The sequence below is a fragment of the Phacochoerus africanus genome, chromosome 13 (genome assembly GCF_016906955.1).
Source record: "Phacochoerus africanus isolate WHEZ1 chromosome 13, ROS_Pafr_v1, whole genome shotgun sequence".
NCBI lineage: Eukaryota > Metazoa > Chordata > Mammalia > Artiodactyla > Suidae > Phacochoerus > Phacochoerus africanus.
This window is the reverse complement of record NC_062556.1, coordinates 67,841,017-67,857,367: the sequence shown is the minus strand read 5'-3', so window position 1 is coordinate 67,857,367 and position 16,351 is coordinate 67,841,017. Positions and strand designations below refer to the sequence as shown.

The window sequence follows — 16,351 nt, the reverse complement described above, 5'->3', positions numbered from 1 at the left end:
CTTATTTTATGACAACATTTGTCCTTTATACTGTCAACAGTATCTCAGTCTGACCTTTTTGTATTGTGAACAGCTGACTTTTGAAAGCCCTACCTGGCTTAAGCATTTAGGGCTGAGATAGAGAAAAGAGGAACACGGGTTCCAAAGAATTCATTTATTCCTTCAACTAAAGTCACTAATATTTCTTGAGCATCTACTATACACTCACAACTGTGCTTGACAGAACAAATATAATCATAGAAACGGTCCAGGTCACAAATGTCCATTTTATCTCTTCTACAGAAAAGGACGTTGACTCCACTTGTATAGCACCACTAAAGGAATCTTGGTAACTTTCAACAACAATAAAAATAAGGTTTGTGAACTCATGAAATTATCTCACACTAAACACCAGCAGCATCTCAGAAGACAAATTACCCCACCACTTCTTTTTTATACACTTGATGACTCTAATACCAAAAAAAGGGGAGATCTAGTTTGCTAGAACATTTACTTTACCTAGTTGGGTTCGTGATATAACAATGTTTGCTTAATAAAAACTATTTTGAAAATTAAAAACCAAACCCCCCACCAGGATGACTTTTCAACAAACTAAAAAACTTCTCAACAGTGTCTTTTTCAAGGATTCTTCATTCCGAGTTTGAAAGGAACTAATTCTAGAAGATTTTATCATAATGATCCACCAAATCATAAAATCTCTACACTTCCCTCTTGTAGAATTTTTGGGCAATCTTGGTGATCAATACTTCAATACTTTTATTTTAGAGGCAGTGGGGTAGGGGCCCAAGGAATTTGGGTAAGTTGTTGCTCTTCTGTTTGACAAGGTTTCTCTACAGATCTTCAGGACTTTGGAGCTTCTGAGAACGTACCAAGCTTCCCAACGGAACATCACCACTGAGAGGCTAACGGTACTCGGTCACTTTCACAGAATCCTGGAGTGGAAGGGCCTCTGAGGTCACAGAGTTACAAACTCCCACCAAATGACTCAATTCTCTCTACATCATTCCTCAAAGCAGTCATCTGGTTTATGCAAGCACCTAAATAAGAGACAGCCTATGTCATTTTTTTATGATCCCAACTCTTGGGAACTACTTTCATATTTTGATTTGAAAGCTATCTCCTGTAACCTCGTCTCACCGGCCTTCCTTCTCCTCTCTGGGGTTAGGGAGATTGATACATGCAACCTAAACCCTTTTCCCTGAGAGCTTCCTAATGCACAAGGATACGTATGACGTCTCCACTGAGCCCAGACGTGCTCAGTTTATTCTATCATTTCTCCTAACACCCGATCAAGACCCCTCGCCACCCAGGCATGCTCTGGGTCATCTTGTAAAATGCAGCCCCCTGAGCTACTGGGAAAGGCCTTCTCTCCTATTCTGAGCACTGTATTTCCATTAATTCAGCCTGCAAATCAACCGCACTTTGATAGTGACATGACATTGTTGGTTTAAACTGTGTCAATGAAAACTCTAAGGCGAACAGGGCAGGACTCCTTCACCTTGTGCACAAGAGGCAATTCTAATCATAAGATGCTCCCTTTAACAGTCATGGAGTCAGTCGGTTGGTCTCTTGCCTGAAAACACCAACTAATCATTGTACTTATGCAAAAGAGCATCTTTCTTCCACTCACCACAGAAACTTCTATTTCTTCCTCACAAGCTGTTGATAAGATACAGAATGAGTAAACTACTCCTTGGGCCAAGTTTCCAGGCAGACAGAACTGTCAAAATTGACACTTTTCCCTTAAAACATTTTAAAATTCAAACTTTACACGTAATATGGGTACGAAAGCATCAGTAACTATGATTCTCTTTTTTTTTCCTGGTTAAGGTTTATTACTTCCGTCTCTCCCAAAGAATTTTTTTAATACTTAAATCTTTACAGAAAAATTTATAAAGTTCCATAGATATCAACAATTCATAAATTCCAAGGGGGTTTTGGATAACTCTTTAAAAAAAAAAATCACTAACAGAAAATTTTCACTTCCCATTTAAAAAAAAGTGCACATGCACACATGAGGCTAACTGATCATTACTATGCTCAGTCACAGGGTGACAAAAAAAAAAAAAAGCCACCACCATAAAAGGATGTCTGCATAATCTCTCTTAAAACAACATGCCAAAGGTTAACCTACTTCAGTTCGGGTGAATACTGACGGCTACCACACAGAGGCCCCAACAAGGCACTGAGAGGTAAGTACCAGATATTTTGCTTTTTCAGCAAAGTCTTGTGAGTTAAGAAAAACCCTGAAAGCCTAAGGTTTAAGATAGTAAAGAATCTGTTCAACAAAAACTATAAACGTTTCTAACAAAAATTATGTCACTAATATAGTAAATATAGAGACTCTCTGGTGAACAGCAATTCTAATAAGTTGATATTAAGTTGGGTGAAAGCAATGGATCATGCCAGAAATATCTGACAAAAAACAGAGCTTACTTTGTACTTCTGCATGAACTTGCAGTTACAAAAAAAAAAAAAAAAACAGTATCCAGAATTAATCATCAAACAATGCCAGCATTTCAGGATACTTTAAATATCAAGAGAAAGGAACAAAGTTATTTTAAAATGGAGTTATTTTAAAAGGAACAAAGTTATTTTAAAATAATTTTTAAGTTATTCAGTACAATTTAAAACAAGAGTTAGTACATTTTACTACTTGACCATGTATCTCTGTACATAAAAGTCTTTGCTACACTTCTACTACTTCTATACTTTGATACTTTCTATTATTTCTCAGGAGAGAATTCCAGAGGTAGAGTTCTTGGAGCAAAGGGTACAGATACATTTTTTTAAATTTAGATATAAATTGATACTTTTCAGTTTACAGAAACCTTTCACCTATTTACCCTCCCATCAGTGACAGTCTGGGCTTCAACCGCTTCTCAGTCAACATGAGCATCTTAATTCTAAATATAAACTATTAATCTAATAAGAGAAAAAAGAATATCTTTGTTTTATATTTATTTAATGATCAGTAGGGCTAACCATATCACCATATTTTCCCTAGAACTTCTGTGTGCCCCAAAACTTCTGTGTGTCACAAAACAATGAATTATATGCAGTGAACTGTCACTGGTTATGTCCAGGATAGGAATGAAGGTAATACAAAGTCTTGGTAAAACAGAGGCTGTGCAGAGACTTCCTCTACAGGAGGGTGTGTTTGGGGGTCTTTGGTGGGGAGGCCTCATTTGAAGCACACTGTAGGGTACTGGGTAAGAAGAGCCTGGGCTCTGGAGTCAGGCTTGAATTTGGGCTCCGTTATTTCCCAGCTGTGTGACCCTGGACGAGTTACTTCTTGGGCTTCAACTGCTTCATTTGTGCAAAGGGGAGTCATCCTACTGCCCAGGGCTTAGAACACTGGCTGTCATAGCAAGTGCTGGAAAACTGCATGCTGTCACTGCTCTCTCCTCGCTCGGCCCATTAAACCAACAGGCAAGGGAAGGACCAATCCAACTGGCAAAGTGTCCCTGCCCTCTTGTTTCTGTGGGACTTATTTTTCTTGGACTGACTTGCAGATCTTCAGGGAATATTTTACATATGACTGGGTCTATGCTTGCTGTCCGGACTTCGCGTTTACTAGCATGTCAGTGCATGTCTTCTCTTGGGGGGTTGATCGTACCTTTGGACGCGCGGCTCTGCAGAGCACCCTGCTCCGCAAAGCAGCCTCACAATGCCACCTCTCATGTGCTGCTGGTGGTGGGGACTCCTTTCACAAATCACTCTCAATTGGCTTCTGAGAGCTTTTCGGTAACTTGACCAGTCATTCAATGGAATGAAGATTAACTCAGGTCACTACATGGCTTTAATTTGTTTATGTCTTCTATAGGCATTTACTGCATGTCTGTTGCCGGCCAGTTCTGAAACACTCAATGGGATAAAATGTATATGAGATAAAGCCATCATCCTTAAGAAGTTTACATTTTAAAAAAAGAGTTCATCACCAGTTAGGGAGTTTACTAGGGGTAGTTTTCTCCCTGCTCCAGCAAAGGGGCTGCTGGAGCTGTTAAAAGGCCCTGGTTGTCTATGTCCTGAGGGTGTGTGGTACCCTCCAGCCCACAGAGCTGCCTCACTTCCCAAGAGGTTTGTAAAATACAGGGCTTCCATGCAAGATGAAATAACACTGGTGAAAACCTTCTGAATACTACAGAGGTGCCAAAGATCCTTGTGGTATCTCCAGCCCCAAGAGAAGAATAAAAATACTTTGGTAAATATCTGTGAATATTTAAAAAGCAGTGTAAAAATAAATTAACAGATAAAAGTATCCTAGGAATGTATCATCTTCTTTCAATGGAAATTTCAATCCAAACTGTCTTACAGAAATGTTGTTACAAGTAGCAAAATCGAAATTCAATTATAAAACTTTAGTGACTTTAAAATATGCTATAAATTAATGAATTCCTCATTCATATCAACGTATTTTCCTCCTCTTCCCTCTGGTTCAGAAAGGTGTGTGAGTTGGTACGTGTTACAAGTTTTGAGATGCCTTCCTGTCTTACTCGTTTCCTACCAATAAATGTCAGACCGTGGTGGAAATATGAGCTAGGGATATATTACATGAAGTGTGATTTCTGTTGCTAAACTGCCTGGATTGAATCCTGACCCTTAACAGCTGTGTCTGAGGGCAGGCTCGTAAGTGCTGGTGCCTCAGGGTCAGCACTGGAAATGGATCCGTGAAAGTTTTGTGAGCTTCAGAGAGTGAATACACGCAGAGCGCCTGGGGTAGTGCCTGGGACACGGTCTGTGCTGAATAACACTGGTTGCTTTTATTAATCTAATGCTTCCTATGGTCTAATAAGGAACCTATGATTGAGGATCAAGAGAGCTGCGATTCTGCTCTTGGTTAATGGGTAGTTACTGAGCTTCCAGTGGGGGCAGCTGGATATAGACGGAGTTTACCACACAGTCCCCACTCACGGGGCTGCATAGGCTACTGGGAAACAGGAAAGAAAAATCGACAGTACAGATGCTATTGCAGAGCTGCGGGGCCGCGCAGGACACCCCACCCTGCCTTTCAGCACGGCGGGGGAGGTGCTGTCGAGGGAGCAGGAGAAGATAAAACCGGGACGCTTCCAGGAGCAGCAGATTCTGAAGGAAAGAAGGCACTAGAGAGAAGGAGGGGGGTCAGAGCCTGCAAGCCACCCAGCAGGGCCGGGGCAGGGCACCGCGAGAGGGGAGCCTCCAGCGCTCCCGCAGAAGAGGGAAGCAGAGCCCCTCGTGGAGGAAACAGTGTGTCACGACAGCCAGCTTTCAGTTTCCCCGGGTCCACTGGGCACACTGGGAGGGCCTGGGGAGGGCTGCAGCTGCAGTGACGGGTGAGGGTGGCTTGGGGGGAGCAGCACACAAACAGGACAGACAGAAGTGCCCGGTGCAGGGGACAGGCCAAGGGCCAGGGGGCTGAAGGCCCAGGAAGTGGGCCTGGCAGGACTGGCAGGAGGTGGCGGGTGAGGGAGCACACGGAGTCCCAGGGACTTCGTGGCCCCTGGCCTGGCACCTGTCTGGAGGGAGGACCCTGAGCAAATGACCTATTTTCCCTGGACTTCTGTTCATCTATAAAAATGAGGATACTTAATGTTTCTAATTCTATGAGGTAACAGACAAAACCCTAAATTTCAAATTCCCTTGAACTTTAAGGACGAAGAGTACGTGTTAGTTCTAGAAACACTCTGGATTCAGAGGATAAATATACGGACTCAGTCCCTCATTCTAAGGAGTCCTTATATATTATGCAGCAGGTTAGCCTACCCACAGGTCACATGATGTCACAAGGAGACACGTTATTTGTCTTCTTTACACTGGAATCAGTACTGTGGTGAGATTCTTTTTTCTTACAGTTTCTTCTTTTTTTTTTTTTTTTCCCGTCATTTCTAGGGCCACTCCTGCAGCATACGGAGGTTCCCAGGCTAGGGGTCTAATCAGTGCTGTAGCCGCCAGCCTACACCATCAGCCACAGCCGCGTCTGCAACCTACACCACAGCTCACGGCAACACCAGATCCTTAACCCACTGAGCAAGGCCAGGGATCAAACCCGCAGACTCATGGTTCCTAATCAGATTCATTAACCACTGCGCCACGATGGGAACTCCTTTTTCCTTACAGTTTCTAAGTATTATGCCATCTATTTCAAGTCCTGGGAGCTACCAGCTCCTTTGTCTTCATCTCTGATAACTTTTGCACCATCCTGGTCAGTAATGAAGGTGACAAAAGCCACACAAGGAATAAATGATCAGAGAAAGGTGAAAGAAAAATAGCTGGACCATGTCACACCCCAAATGTCCAAGTGGGTGTGTGACTCCATAACACACAGGTCAGGCACCTTTCACTTGCCCATCACTTCCAATGCACCTGTTTACAGAAAGTGACATGTCTCCGAGTGCCCACTGGGTCCAGGACACCACAGCAGCAAAGTGCAGACTGGGCAACACTTTTCTGCTTTGTTTCTGTCTTGCAGAAGGTCCCCGTGCACGGTCCTATATATGACCCTGGGCAGACCTGCTGAGAGGTGGTCAGGACTGGGTCACGGGGTCAGCAGGAGGGTCACCCTTCCCCCGGCCAGAGAAAGCGCGCTCCCCAGGAGGCAGGGCAGAGAGGTGCCCTCAGACAGACTGACCAGACAGCTGGACTCCTAACACAAACACCCGGGCACATGTGAGGTTCCGGCGGAGAAAGTGTAGGCGGCTGTCAGTGTGTCACCATTCTGGACAATGTTCCCTATGTACCCTCCAAACACAGAACAAAAACAAAATCTTGGACACAGCTATCAATTTAGGACTCAAAGCTGGTTGGGGAAAAAGAAACAAAACACCTGCTAGTGTAGAAAGATTTCTAGGTTAGCTGGGTGTGTCCTGACTGTCCCCGCAGTTGAGCAGCAGCATGCTAGAGGGACGATCTGACCTTGCCAAGGAGGTGACGGGAGGCTAGGCCTGTGCTGGTCACAGCCTGTCTGTGCCTTGAGCTCTTTCCACAGTCAGGAATGAAGGGTTTGCACCTGCCTATTCTGCAGGCCGTGGGACACATGACTGCTCAGGTGGCAATCGTTCAGTTAATTTAAAAGTAGGTGAGAAACACCACGGGTTGAGTGCTAGGCCCTGGCGTGTGTGACAGTGGATCAAACTCAGATGTCCCGGTTTGCTCAGCTTCAAGAACAAGGGGGCTTTCTGAAATAACTGACAAATACTTATAACACTAAGAAACCGGAGGAAGAAGCAATGATTTCTTTCTTTTGCCTCAGGGGCACTGGACAGCCTCAGCCTGCTGCCCTGATCCACCCGTTTCCTCAGGAGACCGAATCCTTGGGACTCCACCGAGCCCTGAGCCTTCCATGGCCCCCTCCTTTCCCAGTGACTTTATTCCCCCTAACCAGAAATAGTCCTCAATCTTACCTCTCCTCAACAAAACACCCAAAGGACAGCGTATCAACAGAAATCAGAGAACCACACCAAACGATGTCATAAGTCTTCATCATTTAACAACAGACACATGCGACTGGTACCGGCACGTCCATCCTATGGCCTTTGGGGGAGCGTGCCCCTGGAGCTTCCTCTTTGGTGCATACGCCACTGTGGGCACCATGAGTCATATTATCTCCAGGTGTAAACACGGGCCTGTGCAGACTTCACCGCACAGAGAAGTCACCTTCACTAATGATCATTTCAGCATGACCCACTTGATTCACTACTAACGCCTGCATTTAAACAAAATTACTAGAAGTTCAACCCCTTCTTGTTTTAAATGTTGATGATTATTAAGTGAACAAATATTAGGGGAAAAGGTGACATTTCAGGAATCTTAAAGCTAAATGCCAAAAGCTGGTATTCTAGTGTTTTACTAAACCTTTGAATATAATAAAATTTTATTGTTTCTGCCACAAAGAAGAGCTAAGAAAATAAATATTCAAACAAGTAATTGAGGACTGCAGAAAGTATACATAAGTTCCCTATGAAAAACCACAAATGCCTCCATGTTGGCATCCAGGGTAAACAGCTCCAGAGCACAAATTACACTGGCTGAAACTTACATTTAAGTTTTCTTAAGTTCTAATAAATGAGTTTGGGGAGGGCCTTTTATTTTTTCCTTTCCGTGGCCAGAAAGTACTTGACAGTTCATGTCAACATGTCCGGTTATGCAAAAACGAGACGATAGTATCTTAAGAAACACTAGCTGCTCTACTAGTAATGAAATCAACTCTCGAGAAAACTACGTAGAGGCCCACTTCCAAAGACATCAGTGAAAATACTTTGGAGGATATTGTGCTGTGGAAGAACCTGCTGATTTACACGTTAGGATAACAGTAAAACTAAAAGGACCAGCACCGCACGATCGAGACAAAACCACAAAACCGAGAGCGCCTCCTTCACTTATTAACAAAAACAGCAAGAGAACGGGCACAGATGGCCACCACGGTGGCCGTCGCCCAGTTCAGGAGGAGGTGTTCCTTGAGGGGAACCTGAACAAGGACCCACACTGCCTGCAGCTCAGGTCCTATCTGTGTCCTCAGGGCAAAGGTCACCACCCTCATCCTTGTCGCTCAGCTGGGAGGCACTAAGGTGCGCTGAGGCACACTGCGTGTCGGTGCATTAGAAAGCATTATGAAGAAATTCAAACTACAGGTATAGGTACTCTTAGGAAAAAAACTGAAACTTCTTTGTGCTTTTCTCTAAGCCATAAAATGATGCACCATACTACTTTCAAGTACAATCAGCATATCTATCCCAAACAACAGGTCAGATGCTGCTAATGATTATGAAAATGGAACGCAGTTAAAATATAGTCTAAAATAGTCAGATAAAGAAAGGAAGGATTTAGTTATGACTCAAAGAGGAAGGATTAAAAATAGTTAAGAGTCCCCTGGTGGCTCAGTGGGTTAAGGATCTGGGGTTGTCACTGCTGTGGTTCTGTTTACTGCTGTGGCACAAGTTTGATCCCTAGCCCGGGAACTTCCACACATCACGGGCAAGGCTTAAAAAACTAACAAACAAACAAACAAAAGTTAAAAGAGGAATTTGCAATCCAGAGGTTGATAAAGGAGCCGAGTAATGCCAGCAGAACCAGGGGGTCTGTGAGAAGAAACACAGCAGAGAATGCTGAGCTAATACGTCATTCAGTGAACAGCAGCACATTCCCAACAGCATACCTGCGCCAGTTTTAGGTCCTGGGACATTAAAAGGTATCACTTCTGTATTTCCAAGATTTAGCACATGGAGAATGGACTAAAAAAATTTTTTTTTTTTTAATTTTTATGGCCACACCCGCGGCCTATGGAAGTTCCCAGACTGGGGATCAGACCCATGCCTCTGCAGCAAGTGCAACTGAATCCGCTGCAGTCAGATTCTTTTTTTTTTTTTTTTGGTCTTTTTGCTATTTCTTTGGGCTGCTCCCACGGCATATGGAGGTTCCCAGGCTAGGGGTGAAATCGGAGCTGTAGCCGCTGGCCTACGCCAGAGCCACAGCAACGTGGGATCCGAGCCGCATCTGCGACCTACACCACAGCTCACGGCAACGCCGGATCGTTAACCTACTGAGCCAGGCCAGGGATCGAACCCGCGACCTCCTGGTTCCTAGTTGGATTCGTTAACCACTGCGCCACGACGGGAACTCCCCTGCAGTCAGATTCTTAACCCACTGCACCAGGGCAGGAAAGCCTAAAAACAATTTTGGCTGAATAAAAGAATGGAATAAGAGAGCAAAGAGGTCTTGCTGTATAGCACAGGGAACTACACCCAATCACTTGTGATAGAAATGTGTGTGTGTGTGTATATATATAGAGAGAGAGAGAGAAAGAGAGAGAGAGAGAGAGACAGAGAGACAGAGACAGAGAGACAGAGAGAGAGAGTGTGTATGTGTGAGAGAGGGAGAGAGCGAGCGAGCTGGGTCACTTTGCTGCACAGCAGAAATTGACAGCCCACTGTACATCAACTACAATAAGAAAAGAATGGAGTAAGGCAAGGTTCAGGAAAGGTATCTTGAATCCTAAAATGCTTAAAGGAAGGTATGAAATAGTATCTCTCAGGGAAGATAATAAATTGGGATTGGCTGATGAAAGAACAGGATAAAAGTCAAGTATGTGAAAGAATTTTTCTCTCCATCTGGAAAAAACAGAATGTACTAAAACTAGAGCATTAATAACAGAGGATACGCAACACTTAAGGAAACAGAGCAGAGCTGCTGACAGATGGACCCAACCTTCAGAGGGGACTAAACATCCGAATGCACCTGTTTCAGGACAGCCCAGAGCCCCCTTCACCTGAGCTCATCGGGTCAGCTCAGTGACGCGTCCAGGTTGTGCAAGCGCCTCTCTCTGGCTCAGCGGCCTGAGGGCGGGCAGTAACAGGCCCCTGGACGGTCCCTCCCGCAGGGAAGACGCTCTATGACACAGCGTCCCCAGGCCTGGCCTCCCACTCGGGAAGGCACCTGTCCTGGAGCGGAAGCCCCGCTGTCTTCTCGGAGGCTCCTCTCCTGCCCCGGAGCCCCCGGCTGCCCTGTGCACAGGTGAGGCCGGCCCTAGGGCCCAGCCACCCTGAAACCACGACGTCTCCATTCCTGAAGGGCGGTGGGAAGCGGCTGCCCGGGTGAACACTGGACAGAGTGGGGGCTTGGAGCCAGGTGGGCAGAGAGAAGGTTCCGGATGGCTTTTACCTTCTCTGGCAGCGGTCCTCTCGCGTGGAGCGTGGGTAGGTGACGGCAACACTCTGCTCCCAGGGGAGCTGTGACGGTTCCTGCAGACAGAACCGAAGGCAGGCTCCGAGCAAGAAGGAAGGCGCAAAGCTGCCTGACGAGCACGGAGGGGCTGGCTCGGGAAAGAATGTCAGACGACAGGGCTTTGGCGAAAGAACTGAATTTAAAATAGATTTCCTCAGATTGAGAAAAATCCTTTACCTAGTTACTCATCTCATGGTTAACTCAGGCCTGGCGTTAAACTGCCGAACATATGAATGAAACTCTAAGATTACTCGTACAAAATTATGTTTTGGCCTATACGTCCACGCAGGTGTGTGTACAGCTGCTTTTTCTCCCCTGAAGGGGTCAGTTGTGCCATCTGCCTTCCTTCCTTAACACGCTTCCCTGTCAGAAAGCAGGCGTCTTGTCTACACGGCCATGTTCAGCGGCTGCCCAGGTCTCCACTCTGCGGCCACACCGTGGCATGCCTAACCAGCCCCGACACCGGGCATTTGATTCGGCAGCAAATTTTCACTTTTAAAATGAACACTGGGCCAGACATCTTTCCCTTACGGTGAGTGTTCTGAAACCGCGGGCATTGCTGGCTCTGGCGGATGCTGTGTTTCGTTCAGGGAGGCAGACGGGCCTGCACCTCCAGCGGGCGGGCAATGGCACATTCTTCTCCGGTTCACACGCTTCCTCATCTCCGCAAGAACTGCTGTTCGTGCGGAGATGAGCAGACTCCGCAGTGTGTTTCTCCCCACCAAGTACGTCAAAGGCACTTCTCATGAACCTGTATGGGAAGAGGCCTCAGAATACAGTATATGCATTGTATATACATTGAGATTGTCCGAAAAAAATTTTTTTAAACAGAAATTAGAAAAATAAAGGCAGCTCTTAATGCCTGTTCTGAAGCTGCGACCTGTGCCTGGAATTTCCACCTCTTCCCTCGAGTCCAGTCTCAGTTCTTAAAAAGTTATTTCTCACATGAAGCCTTTCCCAACTAACTGGAGAAAGATTTTTGCTATTTTTATTCTACCATTGCAATTCCCACGATTTCCCTTTCAAGAATCATTCCATTTTTTTTCCCCCCACACAAAATATAAACTCCACACTTACTGGGTTTTATTTTTTTGGTTTCTTTTCTACTTCATTAATACCTGCAATTATTTTCATTATTTTTTTTCCGTTGGGCAAAGTGAGTTCTTTTCTAGCTTCTGGAGCTGAATATTTAACTTATTTATTTCCATTAAAAATAAAAATGCATTCAAGGTTTTGCATCTATCTCGGGTTAATTCTTAGCTGCGTTCCACAGGGTTTTGTTTTGGTTTGTTTTAGTTATTTTTGTCATTTAGTTCTAAAGCACTTCAAAATGTGCACTGTGATTTCTTAATCCATGAGTTCCTAAGAAATGTACACTTTTAGATTCCAAATGTATCCTTTGTCTTTTTATTGTTAATTTCTAATTTAGTTGCACTGTACTCACAAAAAAAAAAAAAAATGTGAGCTGCCAGCTAATGATTTTCTGAGACGTCTGAGATAGCTCTGATGACTAGTACATGGCTAAATTTGAAAATAATGCTCATGTGCCTCAAGCACAAATTCTTTTCGATTTTAAGTCATGCTGGGTAAATCTTCTTTGTCGTATTTTAATGAAAGTGTGTTAAAATCTCCCATTATTTTTGCGGATTTGTCCACTTCGCCTTTAAATTCTGTCAAATTTTGCTGTAACATGCACAATTCATGATTATTTTTATGTCCTTGGTGAACCACACGAGGTTTTTTTTTTTTTTTCAACTTGTGACATTTTTTTTTTATCCCTATTGACTGTGCCTTGAATTCTATTTTTTCCTGATGTTAATACTGTTACTCTAGTTTTCCACCGGGGGGGTTGCCTGGTATGTGTTTTCCCACGCCTTTATTTTCAACCTTTCTGAAGCACTCTGACTTCTCTCTCTTCTAAGCAGAATTACAGCTGGATTTTTAAAAATCCAAACTGACCATCTCCATCTTCTAAGAGATGGGCTCAATCTGTTGTGAACACTCCTACCCTCTTATTTTGTGTTACCTACCACCCTCACCGTCTGCTTGTCCCCAGTCTCTTTTCCTGTCTTCTCTTGGATCTACTTCCTTTTTTGCTCCCTTTTGCTTCCGGTCGGTCGTATTTGTATTTTCAGGACTAACTTACCGTAGGAAGTGCACACCTATGGTATCAGTGCAATCCTCTGACAATTACTCTTGTCTGTGGACATCACTGATTTCAGACTGTCAGAACTACGTTAGCAGAGATCCAATTCATTTAATGCGGCAGTCAGGGAGGCAGATGGGTAGTCGGTGCTTTGATAAAGCTATTAGATAGTGTTTTTTAATATACAGTATCGGTATCAACAGATACATTGAAATTGTCCCTCCATTTGGGGGACTCTCATATGAGATGAGTGCCTAGAGTCAGACCTATGAGAAAATTATTTTTCTTCTAAAAATAACCCCACAGAATTTATTGTTCTGCTCTTCCTTAGTTTTACCAAAGTTCAGCCTCATACAGGGAGGTTTTTCCACTTTTCAACTGAGGATGTGAAATTTCAGCTTGGACATTATTTGTAACAAGAACAAACAGCAGGTAAGCAAGTTACGCATTCACACGGTGGAATACCGCAGAGTATCTTTCAGACGTCTCCAGAGAATCCACAGAGATGACAAGCACATTACACTGACCCATGAACACGTTAAGTGAATAAAGCAGAACACAAAATACCGCACGTAATGGTTGCTACTACACGTGTGTGTAGGGAGGTACACTGCAGGCATCACTGGGCTATCTGCAGAACGACAGAGTTTAAACTTAATTTGAAAATTTTCCCCTTGAAGCACTTAAGTTTGTCTTTGTTTCTTTTTCTTCTTTTTTGTTTTTGTCGTGGTTGTCATGGTCATCACCTTTTCTTTCGTTCGTTTTTTTTTTTTTAAAGAAAACCCAACTTTCAGTTCCTAACAAAGGCCTTAGCTTATTTCTCATAATCTTGGGGTTAACACAAATCAGATCACTGTGGTAAATTCATATTTCACTACATAAATGTGTGACTGATTTCATTTCCTGGCAGTGATACACATTTGGAGGGAAAAAAAAAAAAAAAGTCCAACTGATATTCAACTTAAAGGCGAATAAAAGTGAAGTTTTACGCCTGTCCTGTCTGAAATGTGGGTTGTTATATGTGATTTTACTATAAACCAGATAATGATTCAGAAAAAGGAAGGGGAAATTTCTGCCCCAGAAAGCTAGTGCATCCCCTCTAGTCACAAAAATACATTTGCCCTGTTTTGATGCTTCTATTTCCTCTGCCAGAGCTTTGCCCAAATTGCCAAATTGTGAGAGTAAAACTGTAAATTTTACTCTGTTCTTCCTGTTACTCCATAGTATGTAACTACATACCATAGATTTTTAAAAATTATAGAAATCTTGAAATTTTAGAAATTAGCTCTAGAGGAGGCAGTTACACTGCTTTTAGTTAAATATGCTTTTCATTAAATGCAGCCTTCCCGGTTTTTTCCTAGAGACCCTGAACACTGCCGACGGATATAAAAATGGACAATTTCACGACCCCCTCGCAAGCTCCTCAGGAAAGTGACTGTGACCTTTACGCCCACCATGACACAGCCAGGATCCTCATGCCTCTGCATTACAGCATCATCTTCATAATCGGGCTCCTGGGAAACTTGTTGGCCCTGATTGTCATTATTCAAAACAGGAAAAAAATCAACTCTACCACTCTATATTCAACCAACTTGGTGATTTCGGATATACTGTTTACCACTGCTCTGCCTACACGGATAGCCTACTATGCGCTGGGCTTTGACTGGAGAATTGGCGAGGCCTTGTGCAGGATAACTGCTCTCGTGTTTTATATCAACACATACGCAGGCGTGAACTTCATGACCTGCCTGAGTATTGACCGGTTCTTTGCTGTGGTGCACCCCCTGCGGTACAACAAGATAAAAAGAATTGAACATGCAAAGTGCATCTGCATATGCGTCTGGATTCTTGTATTTGCTCAAACACTCCCTCTACTCATAAACCCCATGTCAAAGCAGGAGGATAAAAGGACTACGTGCATGGAATATCCAAACTTTGAAGAAACACAATCCCTCCCCTGGATTCTGCTTGGGGCCTGCTTCATAGGGTATGTACTTCCTCTCTTAATCATCCTCATCTGCTACTCTCAGATCTGTTGCAAACTCTTCAAAACGGCCAAACAAAACCCGCTAACTGAGAAATCTGGTGTAAACAAAAAGGCTCTCAACACAATCATTTTTATAATTGTTGTGTTTGTTGTCTGTTTCACACCTTATCACGTTGCCATTATTCAGCACATGATTAAGAAGCTTCATTTTCCTAATCTTTTGGAATGTAGTGAAAGACATTCATTCCAGATAGCTCTGCACATTACAGTGTGCCTGATGAACTTCAACTGCTGCATGGACCCTTTCATATACTTCTTTGCGTGTAAAGGGTACAAGAGGAAGGTCATGAAGATGCTGAAACGTCAAGTCAGCGTGTCAATTTCTAGTGCTGTGAAGTCAGCCCCTGAAGAAAACTCCCGTGAAATGACGGAAACGCAAATGATGATCCATTCGAAGGCTTTAAATGGAAAGTAAAGAGGAATCAAATCTTGGATTTACAGCAAAATAAACTATGTGAGGAACTTTGCAGGACTTTTCTCATAAAGCAAAATAGTTGTTCCACTTCCAGTGAGGATTCGGTTCCATTCCTTTCACTCGGTACCATTTCTCACCTCCAACTTGGAAGTAAAATGGTATTTATGTATTTTTTACACTTACAAGAACAACATTAAGCAAAGTTCTAATTTGTAAATGAAGTCCTACACCAAAGGGAGAGTATGTGAATAACTCTCAGCGAAAAAAGACAAGTTTGGTTTTAATGAAAAATTTAGTCATTAATATTTCCCACCAATACCTTGGCAAAAGAAAAAAAGACTGTTGGAGTTCCCGCCATGGCGCAGTGGGTTAAGAATCTGACTGCAGTGGCTCGGGTCCCTGTAGAAGTGCAGGTTTGACCCCTGGCCTGATGCAGGGGGTTAAGGATCTGGTGTTGCTGTGGCTTGGGTGGCAGCTGTGGCTAACATTCAGTCCCTGGCCTGGGAACTGCCACATGCCATGGGTGCAGCCATAAAAAGAAAAAAAAGAAAAGAAGCAGAAGAAAGACTGTTAAAAACTGTATATTGCCAATGTAGAAATGTTAATATTGTAACATCTTTCTTTTTTCTTTTTTTTTGGGGGAGGGGGATACCATTTCTTCAATTTCTAGTTCTTTAAATCTTAGACTTTATCTCCTCAATAATAACAGTCTTGTTTTGTTCTGAGTCATAGAATTTTGTTTCTAAGAACTCTTTTGGAATAAAGAACAGGATGCTACAAAATTATGAGTATGTCTTTCAATGCTGTCAACTCTCAGCAGAAGTTTCAGGGAGATTATAAGTGGCAGTAGACAGATCTGGGTAGCAACGTTATATGATGATGTGACAAAGGCGATGAAAGCACTGAACTCTTCCCAAACAGCCAGCACAGCATTTAAGGGCCATGGCTCAAGAATATGACAAGGGCTTCATGTGGAAGGAGAGTCCACCTGCTAAACTTCTCTTGAGAATAAAAAATACAAATAAGCTTGTCTTTTCTGGGGTCCCTA

At 43.5% G+C, this 16,351-nt stretch overlaps 2 protein-coding genes across 8 annotated transcripts in view; one reads left to right on the top strand and one right to left on the bottom strand.

The window, feature by feature from the left end:
* Window positions 1-16,351, bottom strand: part of UBAC2 (UBA domain containing 2) — a 178,540-nt gene that overhangs the window by 72,029 nt on the left and 90,160 nt on the right. The window lies entirely within an intron of this gene.
* Window positions 2,042-16,085, top strand: LOC125113212 (G-protein coupled receptor 183). 4 transcript variants are annotated; one of them, XM_047755772.1, is made up of 3 exons: window positions 2,105-2,192; window positions 13,173-13,273; window positions 14,203-15,727. In XM_047755772.1, the coding sequence occupies exon 3, from the start codon at window positions 14,233-14,235 to the stop codon at window positions 15,301-15,303; it is 1,071 nt and encodes a 356-aa protein (XP_047611728.1). In that variant the 5' UTR covers window positions 2,105-2,192; window positions 13,173-13,273; window positions 14,203-14,232; the 3' UTR covers window positions 15,304-15,727. The 4 variants fall into 4 exon arrangements, with proteins under 4 accessions (XP_047611727.1, XP_047611728.1, XP_047611730.1 ...); XM_047755771.1 differs by lacking the exon at window positions 13,173-13,273 and having other exon boundaries at window positions 2,042-2,192; window positions 14,203-16,085; XM_047755774.1 differs by lacking the exon at window positions 13,173-13,273 and having other exon boundaries at window positions 14,183-15,728.